Source organism: Salvelinus namaycush, chromosome 24, assembly GCF_016432855.1.
Source record: "Salvelinus namaycush isolate Seneca chromosome 24, SaNama_1.0, whole genome shotgun sequence".
In the NCBI taxonomy this organism is placed as follows: Eukaryota; Metazoa; Chordata; class Actinopteri; order Salmoniformes; family Salmonidae; genus Salvelinus; species Salvelinus namaycush.
In genome coordinates this window covers 23,158,201-23,184,583 of record NC_052330.1, presented here as the reverse complement: position 1 = coordinate 23,184,583, position 26,383 = coordinate 23,158,201, and the positions used below count along the sequence as shown (strand labels likewise).

General features: G+C 44.3%; 3 protein-coding genes across 6 annotated transcripts; 1 reads left to right on the top strand and 2 right to left on the bottom strand.

Annotated features, from left to right (window-relative positions):
• Window positions 1-211: 211 nt before the first annotated feature.
• On the bottom strand, window positions 212-3,903 carry LOC120019101 (ubiquitin-like protein FUBI). The gene is made up of 5 exons (XM_038962357.1): window positions 3,825-3,903; window positions 3,169-3,250; window positions 2,865-3,009; window positions 600-655; window positions 212-432 (listed from the first exon to the last, which is right to left on the bottom strand). Exons 2-5 carry the CDS (start codon window positions 3,241-3,243, stop codon window positions 307-309), a joined length of 402 nt encoding a protein of 133 aa, XP_038818285.1. The 5' UTR covers window positions 3,244-3,250; window positions 3,825-3,903; the 3' UTR covers window positions 212-306.
• Window positions 3,904-4,256: 353 nt separating this feature from the next.
• LOC120019098 (pre-mRNA-processing factor 39-like) lies at window positions 4,257-16,671 on the bottom strand. 3 transcript variants are annotated; one of them, XM_038962354.1, is made up of 16 exons: window positions 14,029-14,160; window positions 12,873-13,006; window positions 12,592-12,660; window positions 12,094-12,462; window positions 11,516-11,641; window positions 11,201-11,319; window positions 10,853-11,020; window positions 9,417-9,597; window positions 8,778-8,885; window positions 8,304-8,468; window positions 7,717-7,843; window positions 7,225-7,493; window positions 6,885-7,069; window positions 6,162-6,236; window positions 5,882-5,996; window positions 4,257-4,825 (listed from the first exon to the last, which is right to left on the bottom strand). In XM_038962354.1, the coding sequence occupies exons 1-16, from the start codon at window positions 14,039-14,041 to the stop codon at window positions 4,733-4,735; spliced, it is 2,316 nt and encodes a 771-aa protein (XP_038818282.1). In that variant the 5' UTR covers window positions 14,042-14,160; the 3' UTR covers window positions 4,257-4,732. The 3 variants fall into 3 exon arrangements, with proteins under 3 accessions (XP_038818282.1, XP_038818281.1, XP_038818280.1); XM_038962353.1 differs by lacking the exon at window positions 14,029-14,160 and adding an exon at window positions 16,375-16,671 and having other exon boundaries at window positions 12,094-12,660; XM_038962352.1 differs by having other exon boundaries at window positions 12,094-12,660.
• A 65-nt stretch (window positions 16,672-16,736) lies between these two features.
• LOC120019099 (ADP-ribosylation factor 6-like) lies at window positions 16,737-18,644 on the top strand. 2 transcript variants are annotated; one of them, XM_038962355.1, is made up of 3 exons: window positions 16,737-16,876; window positions 17,049-17,344; window positions 17,828-18,644. In XM_038962355.1, the coding sequence occupies exon 3, from the start codon at window positions 17,856-17,858 to the stop codon at window positions 18,381-18,383; it is 528 nt and encodes a 175-aa protein (XP_038818283.1). In that variant the 5' UTR covers window positions 16,737-16,876; window positions 17,049-17,344; window positions 17,828-17,855; the 3' UTR covers window positions 18,384-18,644. The 2 variants fall into 2 exon arrangements, with proteins under 2 accessions (XP_038818283.1, XP_038818284.1); XM_038962356.1 differs by having other exon boundaries at window positions 17,028-18,644.
• The last annotated feature ends 7,739 nt before the right edge of the window (window positions 18,645-26,383 follow it).

Sequence of the window (26,383 nt, the reverse complement as noted above, 5' to 3'; positions counted from 1 at the left end):
GTGATTTACCCAATAAATCACTGGGAGTTTATATACGGAGTGTGCGACTATTTATAGGCATTATCAGGTAGAACAGAAAACCAGCAGAACTACAGGCTCAGATTCAAAAGCCCCTGAACAAGAAAGCATCAAATAATTTGTCATTGTGTTGTCCAAACAATAGTTTCTAATAAGTAAATTATTAAAAAATTCTAACTCAAATTCATAAACACCCAAGACATGAGATCTTTATTTAGTCCAAGGCAAATCTTTATTCTGTACAGGAGGAAAACCTTCCAGCGTTCTCTTGAGGGGGGGACAGGGTTCTTAGGAGTTGGCATTGGGGCCCTTCTTCTTGCCGAAGGTGGGCACAACATTGACGAAGCGCCTGTTGTACTGGATGCGACGCTTGGCACGACCAGTCTTCTTCTTCTTCTTCTCCTGCTTGTCAACCTGGAGTGATAGAGGGACAGTGCTATGGTCCTTACTATGCAGAAATACATTATTTAGCAGACACTAATCCAGGAATTATAACGAGTTTGAAACAACTGCCACAAAACCAACTACCATAATGTCATAAAGAGTATATGTTTAAAAAATATCAGAAAGTATCTGCTGACCTTGGGTGTCTGTCCCCGCACTTTACCGGCACGGGCCAGGGAGCCGTGGACCTTTCCTGGTGGGGAGAGAAAGCAAAGAGATTATCCCAAGTGAACATACAGCAATGGAAATGACAATAGAAGACCTTCACAGAGCATTCATTAGTTAACTGCTGATCTTGAATGGAGTTGTACAGTGCATTCAAATGATTTAGAACTTAACTTTTCCACATTTTGTTACATTACAGCCTTATTCTAAAATGTATTAATTGTTTCCCCCCCTCATCAAATCTACACACAATACCCCATAATGACAAAGCAACAACAGGTTTTCAGAAATGTATTCAAAATAAAACCAATTTAATATCACATTTACTTAAGTATTCAGACCCTTTACTCAGTACTTTGTTGAAGCACCTTTGGCAGCGATTACAGCCTTGATTCTTCTTGGGTATGACGATACAAGTTTGGCACACCTGTATTTCGGGAGTTTCTCCCATTCTTCTCTACAGAACCTCTCAAGAACTGTCAGGTTGGATGGGGAGCGTCGCTGCACAGCTATTTTCAGGTCTCTCCAGAGATGTTCAATTGGGTTCAAGTCCGGGCTCTGGCTAGGCCACTCAAGGACATTCAGAGACTTGTCCTGAAGCCACTCCTGCATTGTCTTGGCTGTGTGCTTAGGGTCATTGTCCTGTTGGAAGGTGAACCTTTGTCCCAGTCTGATGTCCTGAGCGCTCTGGAGCAGGTTTTCACCAAGGATCTCTCTGCACTTTACTCTGTCCATCTTTCCCTCAATCCTGACTAGTCTTCCAGTCCCTGCCGCTGAAAAACATCCCCTCAGCATGATGCTGCTAGTGTAACCGATGTGAAATGGCTAGTTAGTTAGCGGTGGCGCGCGCTAATAGCATTTCAATCGGTGACGTCACTCGCTTTGAGACCTTGAAGTAGTGGTTCCCCTTGCTCTGCAAGGGCTGTGGCTTTGTGGAGCAATGGGTAACGATGTTTTGTGGGTGACTGTTGTTGATGCGTGCGCCCGGGTCGGGGCGAGGGGACGGACTAAAGTAATACTGTTACACTACCACCATGTTTCACCGTAGGTATGGTGCCAGGTTTCCTCCAGACGTGACGCTTGGCATTCAGACCAAAGAGTTCAATCTTGGTTTCATCAGACCAGCGAATATTGTTTCTCATGGTGAGTCCTTAGGTGCCTTTTGGCACACTCCAAGCAGGCTGTCCTTTTGCTAAGGAGTGGCTTCCGTCTGGCCACTCTACCATAAAGGCCTGATTGGTGGAGTGCTGCAGAGATGGTTGTTCTTCTGGAAGATTCTCCTATCTCCACAGAGGAACTCTGGAGCTTTGTCAGTGTGACCATCAGGTTCTTGGTCACCTCCCTGACCAACATCCTTCTCCCCTGATTGCTCAGTTTGGCCGGGCGGCCAACTCTAGGAAGAGTATTGATGGTTCCAAACTTCTTCCATTTAAGAATGATGGAGGTCACTGTGTTCTTGGGGACCTTCAATGATGCAGAAATGTTTTAGTACCCTCCAGTAACCCGACCTGGGTCTTGACACAATCCTGTCTCAGAGCTCTATGGACAATTCCTTTGACCTCGTGGCTTGGTTTTTGCTCTGACATGCACTGTCAACTGTGGGACTTTATATAGACAGGGGTGTGCCTTTCCAAATCAATTGAATTTACCACATGTGCACTCCAAATCAAGTTGTAGAAACATCTCAAGGATGATCAATGGAAACAGGATGCACCTGTGCTCAATTTCAAGTCTCATAGCAAAGGGTCTGTATACTTATGTAAATGAGGCATGTTTTTATTATTTAAAAATGTCTAAAAACTCATTTTTGCTCTGTCATTATAGGGTATTGTGTGTAGAAAAAGAGGGAAAATGTATTTAATCCATTTTAGAATAAGGCTGTGACATAACAAAATGTGAAAAAGGTCAAGGATTCCAACCATATTTCTTTCAAAAATCCAATCCTCTCATAGCTGTGATTTCATTCAATGGAGGAAGGTTACATTTTGAAAGTATTCAAATCAGGACACATATTGAGATCATGTACAGGACTTCATAAACCATTGTAGCAAGCTGTATTTGGTTCTCCATCATTTGTCTTATCCAAAGCCACTTACAAGAGCAATTAGGGCTATGTGCCTTGCTCAAGGGCACGTCGGCAGATTTCACCTAGACAGCTTAAGGATTCGAACCAGCAACCTTTTGGTTACTGGCCCAGTGCTCTTAACCGCTAGGATACCTGCTGCCCGAGTACTGACCTCCCAGAAGTCGGCCAGCCACTTCCAAGGTGCAGTACTCAGAGATGCCACAGTCCACCAGAGAGGAAGCGTCCTCCAAGGGGGAACTGTCCAGCAATAGCACCTGGTCCTCCACTAGGAGACCCTCCAGAGTCTGGACATGGAGCTAAAACAACCCAACAGACACACTTACTGGTTTGCTCCAGACATGGATACATCCAAACAATTTACATGCAAGTAACAAGACGAGGTGGAACTGTAGACTCAAGACAGTACACCAATTACACCACAATGATCATTGATTTATCCAAGCGTGGCCTCTCACCTTTATTTCTCTAACGGTCTCCTGTCCGGTCACCTCAAGGGTGTGAGTGTTCTGGGCACGCAAGAAGAGCTGCATCTTGATGCTGTGGATAGGAAGAGATGGTTCGTTAGCTTTTAGTATGAGAACAGTTGGCAGCAAACTGGGTGTCATTGGTCCAAATGTGACTTGAATCCGCTCTAAAAAGCAATAACGACTGAGCTAGGGATGACGACGCATTGACATTTTTCCTGCCTAGGTGGCACATCTGTTAGATACCAATAGAAATAAGCAATTTAGGAACCAATAACTACCACTTCGCAGCAAAGACAAAGCATAGCTGTCAGGTTTGGAAGTTGACTGGCTAGCTAAAGTTGCATTTAGACATACCTAGGCAGGCAATATGTTTGCAAATCAGCAACACGAGGATGTATTATAGTTACGACCTTAACGAATAGCTACGCATCCATGGTCGTTTGATTAGCTAGTCAGCCACATAACTAAAGTTGCTAGCCACATGGTGCACGCGGTTCCGGAAAAACGATATAAAAATTGCTCAATATAAGGCAATATAATAAATCATTATTCGTCGTGGATGGTGAAGTACATATTCTGAGCTTATATATAGTCTCTAATGGGTATAATATGCAATATTTTAAATACATTTGCACAGGCCTTACCTCGGTTGATGCTAGTCGTTCAACACTATGCAAAAAAAGGACTTTCGGAGCGTAGGCGGTGCGCATGTGTCAACGTGTGACGTAGATAAGGCTAAGGGCACTACCATAAAAAGCCCATGGAATTGTATTCATGAATAAAATAGATTTTTTTCTATTATTTTGTATACAAATATCATTGTAAATGTTTGCCTGTCATACAGAAACATGTAATGATATGATACATCATGCTGTTTCAACTGCTGGATCTAGACAGTAAACAGAACCAGCTTTTTAGCTCTGGGCCACACCTTATACTGCTCCATGAGTATCTACATGATTGGTTACATATGAATACTCTTCAATATGTTCCCGTTTGGTTTAATTTCGCCGCAATGGCGGTGACGTTAATATCGTACAAATACGGATTAATTCAGGGAATAACAAAACACGAAGTAGGATATTCATCTCTTTATTATGAAATAAACAAACATTTTCATTCATTTCTATTTTTGTCCCAGGAAACAAAAACCTTCATCTTAAAAAGCTCACAGTTTAGGAAAGCAGAGAAGAGGCTCAGGAAGGAGCATAGCTGGTACCACTACCTCCATACAAATATATAATCTGTATCAAACATAACTAGATTCCCCCCACTGAGATATCGAATTATGCAGTCAATCAAAAAATTGAAAACATCATTGCTTCTTTTCAACTGAGAAAATAAAATTAATATGAAGTCCGCATCAACACATGCGCAAGCAACACAAAAACCAGCCAGCCAATGAATGAATGACAATGGTGATGACAGTAAATGTGCTAATCTAATGTCCAATGGTAACAAATGACATCACACAGGAGGCGGGGCTAGCTGAAATGAGCAATTGGGCTGGGTAGAAAGATGCTTCCTCATCTCTCTTTCTGTCTGCAAGACCTTATGTAGGTGGAGGGGGGTAGTACTGGTTATACTGCTGGGAATACTGGTTGTACTGTCCCCAGGAGTTCTGTCCCCAGTTGTTGTACTGTTGCTGTAGAAGGAAAGCAAAGAAAGACAGGGTTAGTTGGCATTCCTTCAAATACTTAGAAACATTTCATTCCAGCTTTAGGGTCAATAGATGAAGAGAAGAGTGCAACACTATCATATTCCCATTTTTTACTCATCGAGAAGCAATTTTGCCTCGAGTCTTGTGTCAGAGACAGTATGACATTTGTCACCTAGGCATAGTATGGTGAAAATACTCAGAGGCCCGTTAATTAGATACACCCATCTAGTACCAGGTCAGCCTGAATTCTACAAGGTGTGGCGTTCAAACGTTGCTCAATTGGTATCAAGGGACCAAACATGTGCCGGGAAAACATTCCCCACACTGTTACACCAACAGCCTATACTGTTGACACCAGGCAGGATGGGGCCATGGACTCCTTCTGCTTAAGCCAAATCCTGACTCTGCCATTAAACTGACGCAACAGGAACCGGGATTCATCAGACGAGGCAACGTTTTTCCATTCCTCAAATGTCCTTGTTTTTAGCTGATAGGAGTGGAACCCGGTGTGGACGTCTGCTTGCTGCAATAGCCCATCCGTGACGAGGATCGACGAGTTGTGTGTTCCGAGATGCCGTTCTGCACACCACTGTTGTACTGCTCAGTTATTTGCCTGTTTTTGGCCTGCCTGCTAGCCTGCACGAGTCATGCCATTCTCCTTCGACCTCGCTCATCAACAAGCTGTTTTCTCCCACAGGACTGCTGCTGACTGGAAGGTTTTCACAGGAAACCCTAGACACGCGCGTGTGAAAAGCCCAGCCTTTTTCAGATTTACTGGAACAGGTGTGCTTGGCACTGACAATCATACCACGCTCAGTCGCGTAGGTCACTCATTTGCCCATTTAAATCAAACAGTAACTGAATGCCTTGATGCCTGTCTACCTGCTTTATATAGCAAGCCACGGCCACATGACTGTCTGCCGGAACGAACCATTTTCATGAACGGGGTGGTGTACCTAATAAACTGGGTATATCGCTCACTGCAACATAAATTGGGTGTAAAACAGCAGGTTTGACTCTGCTCTTTATCATAGGACTCACGTGGTACCAGTTGTAGTTGTAGGCAGAGTTGTTACCCTGCACATCTCCCTGCATCATGTGCCCTGAGCCTGAGTGCTCGTCTGTACGCTGTCTCTTCGACTCGGTTTCCTGTGAGCTGCAGGGACACAAAGGAACAGGTTCAGGTCAATCAAGAGCACCCAAATAACCAATTCAAGCATGGTGATTCACAACCTCCTATGAAGTATCTTACCAATCAGATTATTTTGTAATCAATGACGCCAATGTTAAGCTGAGGGAAGTAAACAAACTGAAATCTTACCCATTCTCTGCTTTCCTCTTTGCCGACTCATTTTCTTTCAGAAGCTTCTGGTGTTCATCGTACGCAGTCACTAACCTGTGAGGGTTAAAAAATAATACATGGTTGAGATTTAAAAAACTCACTATGCAGAAATGGCTCCGCCATTTCCTGGTGGCAAAAATTCTAGTTCGCCTAATTTCAGTTTGTGACAAAACAAGTATAGTGTAGACTAGGGGTGTCAAACTCATTCCATGGAGGGTCTAGTGTCTGCTGGTTTTTGTTTTTTCTCTTTCAATTAAGACCTAGACAACCAGGTGAAGGGAGTTCCTTACTAATTAGTGACCTTAATTAATCAATTAAGTACAAGGGAGGAGCGAAAACCCGCATGCCATCCGTGGAATGAGTTTGACGCGTGGTGTAAAGAATCATTGCACTATCCAAAACCGCTGTGAAATATCTTTTCCACAACCAAAAATAAAGTTTTCAGCTGGTGTACTAAACCGAAAGTAACACAACACAAAAACTAAACTTAACGGGAAGCATAGCAAGTGCAACAGATCTACCGCTTCTTAGACTTGCTTTCAATGAGAATGACAGATCAATGTGAATTTGGTCGGGTCGCCCAGAAAAGTACATATTGTAGCTCCAAGTGGAAAGGGCACAGTCATTCACAGACGAATTTGAACACTGGTCATGAAACATTCATTCATTGTATTTGTAAGTAGGTACTGCATGTGAACTGACTTGTTGATGTCGCTGCCAAAGTCCTGGAGGAACTCGACCTTGCGCTGAGAGAAGGTGAGACGGGAGTCGAGAGGCAGCGGGCTGCTCAGGGCACGGTCGAAGCAGGCCAAGATGTCCACTTCGTTCTGCTGCACGTCCCCACTGTACTCCAGTTCCAGCAGGTTCAGATAGAGTTTAGCACTCGCCTTGGGAGAGGCGCAAACACAAAGCAGATTAATAATGAACTCAAATGGTTTCTCCAAATCAAACTCCCTTCGGCACCATGCATCTCAATAACACATCTCAATATCAAGATCCTGTACCAAGTGACTCCATTCCTCATCTAGTTTTGTGCTCTTACCTGGTCCTTGTCTATGGCGTCCAGCAGCACCTTGCGGGCCTTGGCGAGGCTTCTCTGCACCTTCAGCAGCTGCCGGGCCAGCTTCACGGCGTAGAACGACGTCTCGCTGGTGTTCTTCCCCGACGCAATCGCCTCCCTCAGCAGGGCCTCCGCCTCCTCCAGGTTGCCGTGGCGCCGCTCCAGGCTGACCCGCCGCAGACGCACCATAGCTAGGGCTGGTACCGCAGCCTCCAGAGCCTTCAGGATGCGGCGCGCCTCCGCTATGTTCCCTGCAAGGAAACAAATGACAGAAACTCAGTTCCACTTCTGGGTTGAATGTTTCTAACTAGTTTTTGTAGACAGAGTCTACCAGTCCTTTTGAACATGTATTACGTGATTGGCTCAGCCTCATTTGAATGTACCTGTTTGTAAATCACTTCGGACAAGAGCATCTGCTTAAGGTCTATTGACATGTGAATGTGATGTCAAGAGGGATCTAGAAACACCACTCACCCTGTTGCTCCTCGAACGCAGCCCACAGCAGGTGAATGTTGGGCTTCTTGGTCAGGTGGATGGTACACGCCTTCTTGTACACATGTCTCACTCCATCAATGCTGTAGCCTTCTATATATTTTGCATACTTTAGAGACGCAAGAGAGGAGGGTTGGAGGAATAGAGGGACGGGGTGGATGGAAAGAAGGTGGAGAGAGAAGACGAGGAGGGGATGGGGACGACAACATTTTAAACATCCATTTCCAGTTTACTCAACCAGTGAATTTCTTCATTGACAAGATCGTGTTTTTAGAAATGTTCTTTGTAAACCCATCAGCACCTTCATGGAACCAATAAGATAAGTTTCTGTAAGGTAGTGGGAGACGGAGAAGATGCAACGTAGTAGTTGGCAAATGCTGGAGTCAAATCTTGTATGGCAAAGCTGGCCATCCCCTAATACAACAGATACAGTGAGTCACAGATCAACGATACACGCAAAGAAGAGATGTGCAGGACGATTTACTGTTGTCAGGAAGTGAAATCGTTGATAGGGGAAGTGCGGGGGGGTTCATTATTTTTGAGGTGTCAAAGGTTAAGGGTTGGGTTACCTTTGTCCAGAAGTCCTCGTAAAGAGCACAGGCGATGAGGCAGCGTTCGAACAGAACGACCACACGTTCGGGAGTGCCGTTTTCGATCTCATAGTCCAGGTACTCCTTCCAATTGCTGAGCTGGGTTTTCTCCAGGGCTTTGACATGGAAGTAGGGGCGTTTTATCTACAGGGGGATAGGAAAAACAGAGCATTCAAAATGGTGCAAGGACAAAAATAACCACTTCGGAGAATTAGGGATAGTTAACCTAATAAAACCAACAGTTGTCCGATATTTTTATACATCCTATTCCATCTATTTTGTAGACATCTGCAGGCCTCAATCACAAATGAATGGGAAAGAGTGGCACCATCCCATTCAATCTCAACCCAGCTTGACAAAGCCCACTTTAGAGGTATGTGAACTATTCCTTTTAGCAATATGAAATATAATTGGATGAAATTCTGATCATTAAAAAGATGTGTCAGTACTCACCCCTTCCTCGAAGGCCCAGCGTTTGCTGACCTCCTGCTCGTTTTGGTTGAACACCTCCTGGCGCGACTCGATCACCTTGTGTCGCATGTTCTCAATCTCCGTCACCCTCTACACAGAACACAAGACACTCAATGTTAACCTCCTCACTTCACTTTAAAACAATCTCGTAACAATCTCATTCTCCACTGATGTGCAAACTGCATGTCCAGCTGCCAAGATTATTTACATCACCATGAGGCCGAGAGAGCCAGAGACTAGCAGGGGCCCTGCCTGTCGAAGGCGAGGGGGCCGACCCAGGGACCGAGGCCCGACCCGGGGCAGGGTATGTACCGTATGCACCCTGCCTGTAGGCCAGCCCTGGTGCTGGGGACTGGAAAGGACGAGGGGTCACTCGACTTGGCCAGCCGGCCCACGATCCATCCATTCCTGACCCACTTTAAGTCGAGTCCCTGACTGGATGATGCCAACTTGAATCCCCCACGTACTCATTGGCTTGGCTGCTGACGGAAAGACACCTCTTCAAACCTGCACAGATTTGTGTTTCTCTCCAAGGATGATGAGGCGAGGGCCTCTTTCCTAACTCTCTGGCATGTTGTGGCATATCAACCCCTCCTCGAGGGTGAGGAGGTGGAGTCGTACCTTTGCAGGATCTGGGAGATCTTCGGTGCCTGGCGGGAGCTCCTCGGCAGGTGTTGCTTCCTCTCCTTCCCCATTGGTTGCAGCTGCTACGTTGGCTTTGGCTAGCTCCACCCTCAGCTGGACAAACTCCTCCTCTGACAGGAAGTGTTTGGGGTTGTTGTTCTGCACATGCTCTTTGAACCTGCAAAGAGACATTCAATTCATCACTAGGACAACCAAAACTACTACCAGAAGTCAAACTACTACCAGAAGTTTTCAGCTGGTGTACTAAACCGAAAGTAACACAACACAAAAACTAAACTTAACGGGAAGCATAGCAAGTGCAACAGATCTACCGTATGCACCCTGCCTGTAGGCCAGCCCTGGTGCTGGGGACTGGAAAGGAATCAAATCAAATTGTATTTGTCACATGCTTCGTAAACAGGAGTAGACTGACAGTGAAAGGTTTACTTATGGGCTCTTACCAACAATGTAGATAGAAAAATATTTAAAATAACAAGGAATAAATACACAATGAGTAATGATAACTTGGTTATATACACACAGGGTACCAGTAGAGTCAATGTGCAGGGGTAGGAGGTAATTGAAGTAGATATATACATATAGGTAGAGGTAAAGTGACTAGGCAACAGGATACATAATAAACAGTAAAAGCAGCGTATGTGATGAGTCGAAAGAGTTAGTGCATAAAGGGTCAATGCAGATAGTCCGGGTAGGTATTTGGATAACTATTTGGCATTCTTATGGCTTGGGGGTAGAAGCGGTTCAGAATTCTGCCATGCGGTAACGGAGAGAACAGTCTATGACCTGGGTTGCTGGGGGCAGAATTTTTTTACGGCCTTCCTCTGACACCGCCTGGTATAGAGGTCCTGGATGGCAGGGAACTTGATTTATCTTAGCTACCCACTACCCGAAATGTTGACCATAACAGAAATAGAATGAATAGAACGGACGTCCCCATTCAAGTCAATGATGGCATAATGGGTGGACTGGCAGCCATTTTGAGTGTACCCATGCCAGAAAGTAAAAGCAGGTATACCCTTCAATCTAAGTCAGTACTTTCTGGGATCCTTGGGACCTCCCTAACCATAACATTTTAAAAATGTCAACTTCAATGGGGGTCCCAAGGATGCAGAGTTTGCATAGACCCTTCAATCTGTGCTGTGCCTGGTTGAGTCAACTCAACTGACGTTAAAACAAATACATTCCATGAGCCAGATCAGTTAACATCATTATACATTTCCATGACAATCCAGCATCAGTAGAGAGCATCCCAAATGACCATGGAAATTATTGCATCATAATATCAGGCAGCCATGAGTTTACAAATTGAATTGCCAGGGTTAGTGTCTCCAAGCACCTTGTATTAATTCTATAACCATAACCCTCATGGATGATTTATCAAAACCCATTGTGAATGAGCTGACCCCTCGTACCTCTGGAGGTGCTGTGAGTAGAGCTGGGTGGGGATGCCCAGGATTCGGTCGTAGATGGCCGTGACGTTAGCCAGTTTCTCCTGCTCCGTCTCCCAGTTGATGTAGGCCTCCCACAGACGGTCAGAGCGGAAGTCTGTCCCTGCTGCCAACACAGCATGCTCATACGCACTGTGGGAAAGAACATAGGGCATTGTTAATCATGTAGTCTATGACCTGAAAAGATCAGTAAGACATGTCGTTTTGATTGTTGAAGTGTCACCATGCACAAAGCTTTTACAGGAGTGTGTGTGTGTTGAGGTGAGAGATTTGGTCTTTCACTTTTCAGTGACGACAAGGATCTTTACTCACGCTCTAATGCGTCCTGGTGTCTCTGGGTCTTCATGGTCAGCGTTGTCCTTGATGAAGGACATGTAGTGAAGCCACAGATCCACACTGAGGGGGATGGCCTGCACACCTCGCCGGTACACCTGGGGACAGGAGACAAAAGGCCATTGGTGAATGAGAGACTGAAAAGCCAATAACTGCCACAGCAAGGACCCAAAAAGTAGAGAGAACAAACTAACCCTGGCAAGTCCTTTCAGATCAACACAACGGATAGGTGGAGACGTCCATTTACACTATTGACTACATCAGCAGCGAAAGACAAGCTCATTTCACACTTACCTCCTCTGCCACCTGCACATTGCCATGCTTCTTCTCAGTGTCAGCAAACTTCTTCCAGTAGCCGTAGCAGTAGGGGTAGTGCAGGAAAAATGTATCAAACGCCTTCCTCACAACACCGAGATGATTCTGAAGAAAAAATATTAATTTTCATCAATGTGACTTTAACCAAATCAAGCCACATATTCATCTAACCACAAGCTCTCCAATGCTGTTCCGGGAGAGTTACTCTCCTGTTACATCCGTGCTATCTGCGATCCGTAGGACGTCCCTACCACATTGAAGTTGAAAGGTGAAAGGGTTAGGGTTTAGGGTAGGAACATCCCAAGGAGTCCTTGATAGCAATGACTACACCAGCTGATTTTTAGAATCGGGTGTGATGGATTAGGGTTGGAGAAGAAAAAAAAACAGTGGCTCTCCAGGAACAGGGTCGGAGCCCTGATCTAACCCTTTAATCAATCAGGTTTAGTCGCATTGAGATTTTAAAACGTAGTTTTCAATACAGAAGACTATGAGACCAGATTACACCTATTCACAATACAAGGGTCCACATAAAAATTCCAGGACTTCTCCACGCTCACCTCTTGCTCCACATACTGCAGCAGGTAGACCCAACCATTGAAGTCTTCAGGGTTCTCCTCACACCCTTTAACCAGCTTCTCGTACTCAGCAGGGATGAGGGGCTCTGTGGGGACAGCTGGGTCCTCAGCTGGTACCTCAACAGGTTCCCCCTGCTCGGGCATCTCTTTGGATTCTTCCAGCTCCATGTTAGCTGGACTTCCATCTTCTGCAATCATTAGTGGCTGGGCTTGGGCTGGATCTTGTTGCTGTTCTACAGCCTCTGACATCTTCTCACCCTGCATCAGAGACTCTGTGGCATCCGCTTGGTTGTTCTGTCCATCCTTGCTTTCTTCTTCTGACGACGCTTCCATTGGGTTCTGTTGTTCTACCTGGGGAGAACAAAACTGATCATCTGAATCCTCCTCTTGGAAGAGCTTGGCACTCGCTAGCTGGAAGTGCTGCACTGCTTGTTCAACTGATCCCAGATCAGACTGCTGGTCCTGGTGCTGCTTGATTACCTCCGGTGATGACTGATCTGACTCTGAGTCAGTGTCGTGGATAACTGTGGTGAGGTTGTCAGGGGGAACCTGGTAGGAAGAAAAGTAGGCAAAGGGCACTGCTTGAAACGACAACATTATTTAAAGTTGAAAGCATTGTGGTTTACTCGGACTGCAAGCAAAAAAACATGACATTGGCTATGTGGCGTTTAGAGTAATGATGACAGGGCATTGTCTTTGTGATTACGCTCAGAGGCATTTCTCGATTTCCCAGAGCAAACCTGTCTATTTTCACCACTGACCTGGTCCATGGTCCATTCAGCAGGGTGCATGAGGACAGGCAGGTATGGGAGGAAGCCATCTCCGTTGCCCTCCATGGCTGGGGAGTCCCCACTCTCAGAGCTGTCTGTGTCCAACATCCCCATCATGGGCTCGTCTGAGAGATGCAGGTTTGGAAAGGGACACAGGTTGCACATCAATCAACAACACAACATCAAAAGGGGTTGAGGGTAATTATTAGCTTTGGCTTACAGTAAAGTGTTTTAGAATCAGGAGTGGATCTAGACAATATTGACATAACTGAGTTATTGTGGGTTCTTTGGGCATATCTACTAGTGCACGAAAAAAATCCTTATCAACCAAGGTTTGACATTCAATAAAATCTGTATGGCTGATCCAAATGTGCCCACATATCCAGATATGGCTAGATAGGTAACGTTAATCTAAATGTATTTATCATACGTGCTCCAGATATTAACCTAAACCATCCAAGTCAAACTCAACAGGGATTATTCAAATAACTGTGAGCCAAATAATCCTTACTCTGACCGCATCTGTTGACTTGTTAAGAGACGCACTGAGCAGTGAGTTGTATAGCATGCTAGCTAGCTGACTACAGGTGAGCATGCTGGTGATAGTAGCACGTTATGTATCTAGTTAAACAACATTTAATCCGGTCAATCAACTAGTTAGCTACTGAAATAACTAGCTATCTAGTTAGACAATTTTTTTGATAGTTAGCTAGAGCTTTTGGTCATCATTCAAGAACGGCACACAATTGTAAAATTGGTTTAGCAACCTACTGCAGTCAGTGTTTAACTAGCTAGCTAAATCATTGGTCAGTACACACTCAATGACGTTAGCTAGCTAGCGTAGTTAGATGTTTGAATTACCAAACTAACTACCCACTCTGTAGGTATCCTCTAAAATAAAACGTTAGTAACGTTACTGCGTGTTGTGATAAAGATTGTAACTAGGAAAAGGCGACCCGTTCCATTCTAATCCCAAATAACGTTAATTGTCTTAAAGTTAGGGCTTCAACCTTGCGTCGGTTTGGGCCTAGTTAGCTAGCTAGCCAGACCGCACACGTCCACCATCTTCACGTCGTTACAGCAACCGAACTGGTAAATTCGCGAAATGAAATACAACATTTGCGCAAAGAGGTTTGCGACAACTTACCAGTATCTTCCATGGAAATTAGATGAGACAAATGTGTATTTCAGATACTTCAAACTATTCTAACCAACAACATGTAGCCGCGTTTCTACTCTCATTCTCCAGCGACAACTTCGAAGAAGGGCACAGAACACGCACATGCGTACCTTAGTGTCATGGGGGCGGTTCCCCTACAACGTAACCAAGAATGGTATAAACTGGGTTCGAGCCCTGAATGCCGATTGGCTGAAAGCTGTGGTATATTTAAGCAATAAGGCCCGAGGAAGTGTGGTATATGGACAATATACCACTTCTAAGGGCTGTTCTTCAGCACAACACAACACGGAGTGCCTGGACACAGCCCTTAGCCTTGGTATATTGGCCACATACCACAAACCCAAGGTGCCTTATTGCTTAAATATACCATGGCTTACCAACGTAATATATTGGTTACCGACATAATTCGAGCAGTAAAAATACATGTTTTGTTATACCCATGGTATACAGTCTGATATACCACAGCTGTCAGCCAATCAGCATTCAGGGCTCGAACCACCAGTTTATAACAGACTGTATACCATAGGTATGACAAAACATGTATTTTTACTGCTCTATTTATGTTGGTAACCAGTTTATAATAGCAATAAGGCACCTCGGGGGTTTGTGGTATATGGCCAATATACCTTTGCTAAAGGCTGTGTCCAGGCACTCCGCATTGCATGGTGTCGTGCATAAGAACAGCCCTTAGCCGTGGTATATTGGCCATATACCACACCCCCTCTGGCATTATTTCTTAAATATATCCAGCTACTTGTGTCTGTCTGTAATGAATCCAACAACTGTAGCCAGTAGAGGCTGCAGTCACTAATTTATGCAAAAGGTAAGTTACCATTGCCATTCAGAATAAGAGGATAGGAGAATAACATTCCTGTAAATAGTTGACACTATTTTACATCATCATTTAACATTGAATTTAACATTGAAGTGTAGAATAATGTAAATGTAGGCAACATATAAATCCATCAATAGCCTATGTATGATTGAAAGCATTCTGTCTGGCTGCATCACCACCTGGTATGGCAGCTGCACCGCCCTCATTACAGTGATGCTGTAATATGTTTTACAGTAAGAAAAATAGTTCTAAAGAAAAATGACAGCATTAAGCTGGCAACTCTGGTGCCACTATAATGTGGTACATTTACAGTGAAAAGTTTTACTGTGTATACTGTATTTTTCACATAGCTCATTCCAATATATTGCATTTTTGTTACACTGTTTATACACACTGCATATTTAAATACTGGATTCTTGACAAAGCTCACTGTAATATATCTGCTGCTGTACATAGCATTCTTAGTATATATTTTTGGTGTATGTATGCAAGGATATTGTTTGTGGACTTTAGCTGTAGAGAGGGTCATCGGCTGCCATCTTCTCTCCATCGAGGTCCTGCACGACTCCAGGACAAGGAAGCGTGCAGGAAAGATCACTGCCGGCCCATCCCACACCAGTCACCCCCTCCTCCAAAAATTCCCCTCTGGCAGGCGGTTCAGGTCACTCATGACCAAAACCTCCCGCCACCTGAAAAGTTTCTTCCCCTGGGCTATACTGCAATTGCACTCTGTTAATCTCTCTGCATTTAGATATATTCATACCACAGGAGGTTGGTGGAACTTTAATTGGGGAGGATGGGCTCATGGTAATGGCCATCCTCCCCTCAGCAGCCTCCACTGATTCATACTGATACTGTAAATTTGTACATCCACTGTATATCAACTGTATACCCACTGTGTATTTGTATATCTGCTAATTCTTATAGCTCTATGCTCACTCTAGCTAGTTGTTTATAATGTATGTAAACTTTGTTTAAACTCCGCTGTCTGTATTCTGTCTCTTAGTCTATCACTAGCAGCACCATATCACTAAGTACAATTCTGAGTATGTGTGTGTAAATGTACTTGGTGAATAAAATGGATTCTGATTCTGATCATGATTTCAAAAAAATTCTAAAGGCTTTATGAACCAAATACTAAATGTATCTCATATCCACAAGTTGTCTGTTTGTACTGTAATGTTAAGAAAATTCTAATTCACATGAGGTTGGTGAGGGGAGGATGGCTAATAATGGCTGGAATGGAGTGAACGGAATGGTTTTAAATACATTGAACCATGCGTTTAATGTGCTTGATACCATTCCATTTATTCCATTCCTGCCATTACTCGTCCTCCCCAATTAAGGTGCCACCAGCAGCCCGTGATATATGGCATACTATTGTGTTTATTGTTGCCTTATTATTGATGCCGTTGCTGTTGCAAAAGGAAGGGCTCAAATACAGCATTTAAAAACAAGTTTACAGATGGAAAAATTACCTGCATTCTTTCAATCTGGGCATTGCAAATTCTCACGTTACATCCAATGAACAATCACGACGTCATATAATGAGCAGACGATGAAAATGACGTTAGCAATAGGGAGATCCGTTTCTCGATGTGTAAAACAGAGAATCACAAGAAAAATGTAAAACGTGTTGTTTTCTATCATTACACACGAGATATTCCTAAATAATACCAAAGAAACTACAGCATTTTTTATTTAGTTTCGAGACAGACAAAACGCGGAGCGACACAGAGCTCAAATGGCGTCCATTTCAACTATCATATGATCGGTTTGCTGCTGAGTCTCCGTGTGCGCATGCCAAATGGCGTAGTGCATCTGTGCATGAGCAATCGAGAGGAAGTGGCGGGTGATCTGGGTCCGCACCTTTTCCGGTAACACAGCACTGCCAACGCTGTGACTGAACGACTGTAGAGAGGTAGAGAGGCAAGAGCGGGGATAACCAACCTGGGGACCGGGGGGTTGCCGCAGTTGCAGGTACCTATCACATTTTCCAACTTGGCTCTTTTTGTGTAAACTGTTGATTTATATTACGCGCTATTTTCAGCCTAGAATAATGCGCTTTAGACAGAACGGTAGCCGATTAAAGTTGTGCTCTGTCTGTCTGACACCCCTCCCTTTTCTGAAGCGCTCCGCTCCTGTGTTACAGGGAGAGAGGAAGAGCTGAAAGTCGGAGGAATCAATGACCTTTTGAGCATTCTAGACCTGGATGTCCCGGCGAAGATACGACCGGGGGGTGATCTTATCTGTCTCTGTTACAATGAACTACTGAATAGAATCGTTCTTTTGATTCCGCTGATTGGAATAAGGGCAAGTGGACAGCCGGCAGACAAGGAGGAAGTCGGATTTACCACGGGCTTTTGAGAGGGCCTAATTTCATAAACGCAACTATTAGGCTATATATTTTTTTTGTATTTCTCTCTCTACATTATTAAAAACACAAAGGTAGGCCTACGCACCGGGAACTGAAATTGGGATTTAAAGATGACGGTTCACTAATCGTTATAATCAATGAGACAGTGTTTGAATCGGAGTGTTGTGGATTATGAAAATATTTCCCCACCCTCTCCCGTGCACTGAGACGCCCAATTTTCGAGCACTTCAATTTCCCTTTGAATCCTCTCGAATAGGCTAGCACCCAGCTATTTTCGACAGCTGTTAGTGTAACGGGATATTTGTATCTTTCAGTGGATAATTTTCCATTGATTGACCGTCATTCTAGACACAAGTGAAACGTTATCTGGAACTAACTTTTGTAACTGCTACCTTAATTTGTACTTGTCAATCCACCACTGATAGACTGTCACGTGGATTTATGCTGTCAGGCAACCTACTACAGCATTAGAAACAAAAATCTGTTTTATTTTTAAGAACCATTTCTGCTCTCTTGAAATCATAGGGAAGTAATTTACTTTTTCCCCCCCCAAGGAAGTAATATTTATGCACAGCCTACAAGATGGGGAAAATGCTCTCAAAGATCTTTGGCAACAAGGAGATGAGGATATTGATGCTTGGACTTGATGCTGCTGGCAAGACCACCATCCTCTACAAACTGAAGCTGGGCCAGTCTGTCACCACCATCCCAACAGTCGGCTTCAACGTCGAGACAGTCACCTACAAGAACGTGAAGTTCAACGTGTGGGACGTGGGGGGCCAGGACAAGATCCGGCCGCTGTGGAGGCACTACTACACTGGCACCCAGGGCCTCATCTTTGTGGTGGACTGCGCCGACAGGGACCGGATAGACGAGGCCCGCCAGGAGCTCCACCGGATCATCAACGACCGGGAGATGCGGGATGCCATCATCCTGATCTTTGCCAATAAGCAGGACCTGCCCGACGCCATGAAGCCCCACGAGATCCAGGAGAAGCTGGGCCTGACCCGGATCAGAGATAGGAATTGGTACGTTCAGCCCTCATGTGCTTCCACCGGTGATGGACTATACGAGGGTCTCACCTGGCTCACCTCAAATTACAAATCTTAATGTTCATCACTTCTATGCTCAGCCTGGACTGTTTAGTTGCAATAACAAGCAAAAAAGCAAAAGAGAAGAAGTGAAATGAACAACAGATGGAAAAAAATGACAACCTGAGGCAATGAATGAATAACATGACTTCTCAGATGAGTAGGCCTCTATAAAAGAGAAGTTTGATTATAATCCTCCATTTTTTTTCTTTTGATAATGGTGAATGATGCCCCTATAACCCATGTTTTTTATAAACAAAATACATTTATTTTTGGCTGGCTTTTCTTTCATTTTTTCTGTTCACTTTGACTCTGTCGTATACTTCACTCAGTCTAATCACTCAATAATTCACAAAATATTATTTTCAGAAGCTCTGAAAGATGCAGATTACATTTTTTTTCTCTTGTATGATTTATTTCTGCGGTGGCAGGGTTCAGGGTTAGGGTGTGCTATTTTTTGTCCCTCAGTTATAGATACATTACAGACAGCCTTCTATTCAGTTTTCATACAGTATTCTCATGACCCAATTTCCACCCAAAGGATGGGAAAGGCCAATGCCCCTGTGTGGACGTTACCCGCTCATATCTGCGCCGGAAACCAAGGGGCAGATTCAGCATATCAGTTCTCATGGTTCCAAACTGCCACCATGGTTTTTAAAGAGTTAAGAATATGTATTACGGACATGTAAGGACCTCATGAAGAAGTACTGTTTTCACTTTTGATTGATTGTACAAAATGGTTGAGATGATTGAGGAAAATGTGTTAGTACTTAATTCCTTAAACAGTGATTCCATCCCATGTCTGCTAGGGAGGTTTTCTGAGAAGACACTATGGACACTGCGACATGGATGGATATCATTGTATTTTTGTTTTGTTTCGGGTCAGAATCTGTTACCACTGATCTCTTTTTGCCTCAAAGCTTCCATTTCCAGTTGAGTATTTGTAGTTCCGGCTGCCTTTTGGGAAGCCCGGAGTTACAGGTGCACCAACAGAAAGACAGACAGCGTGGTGGAAAGCACCCTGATAGCTAAGTCTTCACTAGGGGTGGGAATGACGACCCTATCCACAAGGGGGTGGGGGGACTACCCTATCCACAAGGGGGTGGGGGGACTACCCTATCCACAAGGGGGTGGGGGGAAACAATACTATAGGGCCCCTTGACTAAAAGTGCACACCGACTCTTTCTGACTGACTCTTGGGCCCAAGTAAGCAAGTGTTTACTTTTCAACCCAACACCACTTCCATGGTGCTCTGCTCTCCAGTAAATGGGGCCTCCTGCTCAGTTCGTTTAATCCATTCACATCAGTTGTACAGCTCTTCATGCAGTCAGACAAGACAACATGTTCTGTTCATAAGTTATAGATATGAAAATGCTTTGTTTTATTATTTTTGTTCCATTTGCTATGCTGATGAAATAATAAAAATATGTATCCAGATCAACATGGAAGTGGAGCTTTTTCAATATGGACCCTGCAACATTTCACATTATCAATGAGCATGTACTTGCCTAAAGGATTTGAAATGTCACGAAAGAGGAAGTGAAATTTGGCCGTTTATAAGAGTTAGAAGGGGAAAAAAGTTGATGTGTGAAGTCAGTTTGGTGTGTTTCCGTTGTGCTCGTGAGTCACCGGCTGTGAATAAGTGATGATAAGATCTCTGGTTTCGGGGTAGTGATTGGCAGGTAGCTTAAGTCCAACTTTCCAGGCCTACCTCAAGACCTCTCTCTGTGTATTTCTTAGTCCATCATTAGAATACTGTAGTAGGAGTCTCTGGTGTATTCAACCCAAAGTGCTTTTTGGACATTTAGGGACGTGTAAGCAAATCATGCCCAAGCCGTAGTTCTCTTGTGAATTTGTAAGGGGTTCTGTTTTGGAACTCCGTTTCTTCATCCTTTGTCAAACTTGAAGTTTTAAGCAAAGTGAGTCCTAAAGTTGGTGTTGGTTTGAGAACATAGGAGACTGCTGGCAGATTGATATATTGAACCCCACCACTTAGGCGATTACCCTCAAATGGCCACAGTTGAAAGACATCGACTATGAAACTGACTGACACTTGTGTACATAGCGAATAGATAATCTGATTGATGTGGGTCATTCAAACAAGGCTTTGTCCTCAAGAACAAACAACTCAGTGTGTTTGAGTATGTACGTTGACCTGTATAACTATATAGATCCACAGAATTAAAAAATACATAAGGCAAGGGGGGAAAAAGTCAGTCACATTTGCTCATTCTCATAGTTGCTCAAAGTAAGTTACTGTATTGGTAAATCTGTTGGCAAGTGTACTGTAATGCATTTCAGTTCACACCAATGAGAACTTGCTTGGCGACTGGGCTGGAGAGTGATGTCATCCTTCATGCTTGTGTGACCTGTATAGGGAATAGGGTGTCAGCCACACAAAAGGCCCCAACCAGCCTGGCTGGCAGCTCGCCCTGATCTAGTATCAGTTATTCTCATTCTTATTGTGTTGCTTTTTATTATTACTTTTTTATTTTAGCCTACTTGGTAAATATTTTCTTCTTCTTGAACTGCACAGTTCGTTAAGGGCTTGTAAGCATTACATGGTAAAGTCTACACTTTTATTCGGCTCATGTGGAAAATAAAGTTTGATTTGATATGAGTTTACCTGCTCCTTAACCATTAGAGTGGGGGACTGCAAAACGGATCTTAGATCAGTGTCTATGGGCAAGTTAATCTTCTGACAGATGGAGAGGCAGGGTGAATTATTGGTGTGACATCAGCGACTGAAATCAGAAAATGCTAGAAGAAGACAGGGAAGTTCTCAATTGCATATTCCTCATGTCGGCTCTCCTCGTCTCCATCTTAAAACCCATTGGACGAGAAAGCCAGAGGTCCCCCCTCTGACGACCTCCTCCAATGGGTTTTGAGAAGGAGGTGAGGAGTATGAAATTGCGATGCTCCCATGCACGTCAGTGTGATTGTTGTTTGGGGTGTGGCCCGGCCGTCCCCGAGTGCTAAGACAGCCAGCCAAGTGTGACGCTTCACTTTTGCTTTTAGATGAGGTTCAGTGTGACCTTTCTGATAAAGAAAAAAACAAGGAGCGGTTTAGGGTATTAGATATATATGTAGTATTCTCCTCTACAGTTTGTGGCAGTTTGTATTAACCACTCAAATTAATCAGGCAGCAAGTGCCCACCCCTGAGTCTGAAGGAATGTCAGTCCTGCTCTTGTCTCTCACTCCCTTCCCTGATTAAATGGAGGCATGGCTGCAGTGTTTGCTGTGTTGTTTGTTCTGCGTCTGTTGGTTTGGAGTTTGACCTGGGTGTCGCTGTGTTGAAAGGATTGAGTGACTCAGGCTGTCTGGACCAAGGACGTGTAGTTCAAGTCCACACCAGGGAGATCAATTGCAGCCGCCTGCTGTCTCATCCAAATCAACCTGCTTTCACCGCTGATGCCTTTGCAACTGTCTGTAAGCTTAACTACATTGTAGAAAGACAAAAGTAAAACTTCCCCCTGCTGTCCCTCTCTCGCTAGCTGTATGGCAAATGTTTGCATAAGCAGCGTCTCCATTTGCCTGGTATGCACACTAGAGATCCCAGCATACACGATGAAGGGAGTTGAACTCTGGCTGCGTCACAGTCGACTGTTGTGGCTTACTCTCCTTGTATCCTCTCCTTCTCTACCATCTTTCATCTTCAATTATCTGACAAAATATGAGATGCGAAAGCACCGTGTTGGTATTTGCTTTTACCAGTCCACTTCTCTCCAAATCAGCTCAGACGAAAGAGAGGACCCAAGGACAGGAAGCCATTTTAGACTGTTGAGGCTCAGCCCTATAGTGTTTGATTAGAGAGGCTCAGAAGCACACGTGTCAGAGGCTTTTCTACAGCTGTCACTGCACTCTGTGCCGGATGTACAATAGACAATAGCTAACATCCTCTGCTGTCTGTCTCACCTGTGGCTACATGTTAAAGAGTTTGTGTTCTGCAGTGTTCAGTAAGGCTTCTGAACTTTATCATGAAGGTATGTCTGAAAGACCTCTTTTTAAAGTTAGTAGACACATGTAAGTCTGCGAAACACACACATTGAAGTTGTATTCCCTGCTTTTCTGGTTATAACATTTTTACATTAAGATTAGGGGAACTACTATTGAATTGCTCACTTTCCTCTCATTTCTTAAAGAAGGGTTTAGAATTGAAACTTATTAGAGGCACATATAGTTAGTATGATTGAATGAAAGGCAAAGAGAACCTGCTTGGGTTTTGCTGGGTGGATTTAGCCCTCAGCCGGACCATTGTCTGCTGCAGGGTGGGGGTGGACCGATCTATTGTGTTCGTTTTGGAGGCGTGAACTAAAACAAAAATGTTTAATGGACCTTGTTGCCAGTTCCCTGTAATGTAGTTTACTCAGGCGTCCCTCCCTGCTTTTAATCTTATTACTGCTGTGTTGAACCACACACACAAACAACAATTCTTTCTTGAACAAAACATCACTATTTATAGACACCACAACCAAATGCAATGCTACTTTGGTTATTTATGGACTGTACATTTACAATCACACAATATTGGTAAAGGGGATGTTTGTTGTGTTCACTGGGGTGACTAATAAAAGTGTTAATGATGTTCATCACATGACAGCTTCATTCAAGCCTACCTATGAAACAGCTATACACACACACACACACACACACACACACACACACACACACATTAACCCAACTCCAACACTACCATTAACATAGCAGCAGTTGTTACAAGACACACCTTATTTTTATTTGTGTATTTATATATTTATTTTTTACCCCTTTTTCTCCCCAATTTCATGGTATCCAACTGGAGTTGGTCTTGTCTCATCGCTGCAACTCCCGTACGGACTCAGGAGAGGCAAAGGTCGAGAGCCGCGCGTCCTCCGAAACACAACCCAACCAAGCCGCACTGCCACTTAACCTGGAAGCCAGCCTCACCAATGTGTCGGAGGAAACACAGTCCACCTGGCGACCGTGTCAGTGTGCACTGCGCCCGGCCCACCACAGGAGTCACTAGTGCGCGATGGGACAAGGACATCCCTGCCGGCCAAACCCTCCCCTAACCCGGACGACGCTGGGCCAATTGTGCGCCGCACCATGAGTCTCCCGGTCGCAGCCAGCTGCAACAGAGCCTGGACTCGAACCCAGAATCTCTAGTGGCACAGCTAGCACTGAAATGCAGTGCCTTAGACCACTGCGCCTCTCGGGAGGCCACAAGACACACCGCTACGGAATTCTGGTTAATACAAAATATTTTATTTTCTGAATCTCTAACCCCCCTTCAAGGTTGTATTTGTATACCTCTAGTTTGTGTCTTTGTATAGAATAAGGAACTGGCATGCTGAACTCAGTGAAAGGATAACTGTTTTCAGTGTTGGGTCCTTCAATCTGGTCTTTTATTAGATCCCCATTAGCTGTTCCAAAAGCAGCAGCTACTCTTCCTGGGGTCCAGACAACATGACATAATACAGAACATTAATAGACCAGAACAGCTCAAGGACCGAACTACATAAAGTTAAACGTCACACATAGCTTACATATCAGTACATACACTCACACTATCTAGGTCAAATAGGGGAGAGGTGTTGTGCTATGAGGTGTTGCTTTATCAGTTGTTTTAAACAAGATATTCTGTTCACAAGCAATCTGAGATAGAAGGGAGTTCTATGCAATCATAGCTCTATATAATACTGTACGTTTTCTAGATTTTTTTCCTGGATTTGGGGACTGAAATGACCCCTGGTGGTGTGTGTGTGTGTGTGTGTGTGTAACAGTATAACTTTAAACCGTCCCCTCGCCCCGAAACGGGCGCTAACCAGGGACCCTCTGCACACATCAACAACGGTCGCCCACTAAGCGTCGTTACCCATCGCTCCACAAAGGCCGCGGCCCTTGCAGAGCAAGGGGCAACACTACTTGTAGGTTTCAGAGCAAGTGACGTAACTGATTGAAACGCTAGTAGCGCGTACCCGCTAACTAGCTAGCCATTTCACATCCGTTACACTCACCCCCCTTTCAACCTCCTCCTTTTCCGCAGCAACCAGTGATCCGGGTCAACAGCATCAATGTAACAGTATAACTTTAAACCGTCCCCTCGCCCCGACACGGGCGCGAACCAGGGACCCTCTGCACACATCAACAACGGTCGCCCACGAAGCATCGTTACCCATCGCTCCACAAAGGCCACGGCCCTTGCAGAGCAAGGGGCAACACTACTTGTAGGTTTCAGAGCAAGTGACGTAACTGATTGAAACGCTAGTAGCGCGTACCCGCTAACTAGCTAGCCATTTCACATCCGTTACATGTGTGAGCTGTGTGTAAGATGACTATGCAAACAATTTTGAATTTTCAACACGTTTCTTATAACAAGAAGCGAAGGAGTCAGTCTCTGCTCTACTTTTAGTCAAAAGAGACGGGCATGCATAGTATTGATATTTGCACTCTGATTACAGTGAAGAGCAAGACATGTCGTTCTGTTCTGGGCTAGCTGCAGTTTTTCTAGGTCCTTCTTTGCAGCACCTAACCATATGACTGGGCAATAATCAAGATCAGAAACTAAAACTAAAGCCTGCAGGACTTGCTTTGTCTTTACAACCATTGAATCAATATGGTTTTGACCATGACAGTTTACAATCCAAGGTAACACCAAGTAATGTAGTCTCATTAACTTGCTCAATAGCGACATTATTCATTATCAGATTCAGCTGAGGTCTAGAACTTAGAGGAGGATTTGTACGGTACCAAATAAAATGCTCTTAGTTTTAGAGGTTCAGGCCTGGTTTATTACTGGCCACCCATTTTAAAACTGTCTGCAACTCTTTGTTTAGGGTGGCAGTGATTTTAATAGCTGTAGTTGCTGACGCGTATAGGGTTGAATACTCAGCATACAGACACACAGGCTTTGTTTTAATGCCAGTGGCAGGTCATTAGTAAAAATAGAAAAGAGTAGATGGTCACGAGAGCTGCCCTGCGGTATACCACAATTTACATGTTTAGCATTAGAGAAGCTCCCATTATTAAAGAAAACCCTCTGTGTTCTATTATACTGAACAAAAATATAAACGCAACATGTACAGTGTTAGTCCCATGTTTCATGAGGTGAAATAAAAGATTCCAAAAATGTTTCATATGCAAAAAAAGCTTATTTCTCTCAAATGTTGTGCAGAAATGTGTTTATTTGTTAGTGAGCATTTCTCATTTGCCAAAATAATCCATCCACCTGACAGGTGTGGCATATCAAGAAGCTGATTAAACAGCATGATCATTACACAGGTGCACCTTGTACTGGGGACAATAAAAGGCCACTAAAATGTAGTTGTCACACAACACAATGCCACAGATGTCTCAAGTTGAGGGAGCGTGCAGTTGACTTGCTGACTGCAGGAATGTCTCCAGAACTGTTGCTAGAGAATTGAATGTTAATGTCTCTATCATAAGCCACATCCAATGTTGTTTTAGAGACCACGCCAGCTCAGGACCTCCACATCCGGCTTCTTCACCTGCTGGATTGTCTGAGACCAGCCAGACCAGCTGGACAGCTGATGAAATTGTGGATTTGCACAACCAAAGAATTTCTGCACAAACTGTCAAAAACCGTCTCAGGGAAGCTCATCAGCGTGCGCGTCATCCTCACCATGGTCTTGACCTGACTGCAGTTCGGCATCGTAACCGACTTCAGTGGGCAAATGCTCACCTTCGATGGCCACTGGCACGTTGGAGATCCCGGCCCCATGTCTCAAGGATCTGTACACAATTCCTGGAAGCTGAAAATGTCCCAGTTCTTCCATGGCCTGCATACTCAAGACATGTCACCCATTGGGCATGTTTGATTGCTCTGGATTGACATGGACATCAGCGTGTTCCAGTTTCCGCCAATATCCAGCAACTTCGCACAGCCATTGATAAGGAGTGGGACAACATTCCACAGGCCACAATCAACAGAATGATCAACTCTCTGCGAAGGAGATGTGTCACACTGCATGATGCAAATGGTGGTCACACCAGATTCTGACTGGTTTTCTGATCCACGG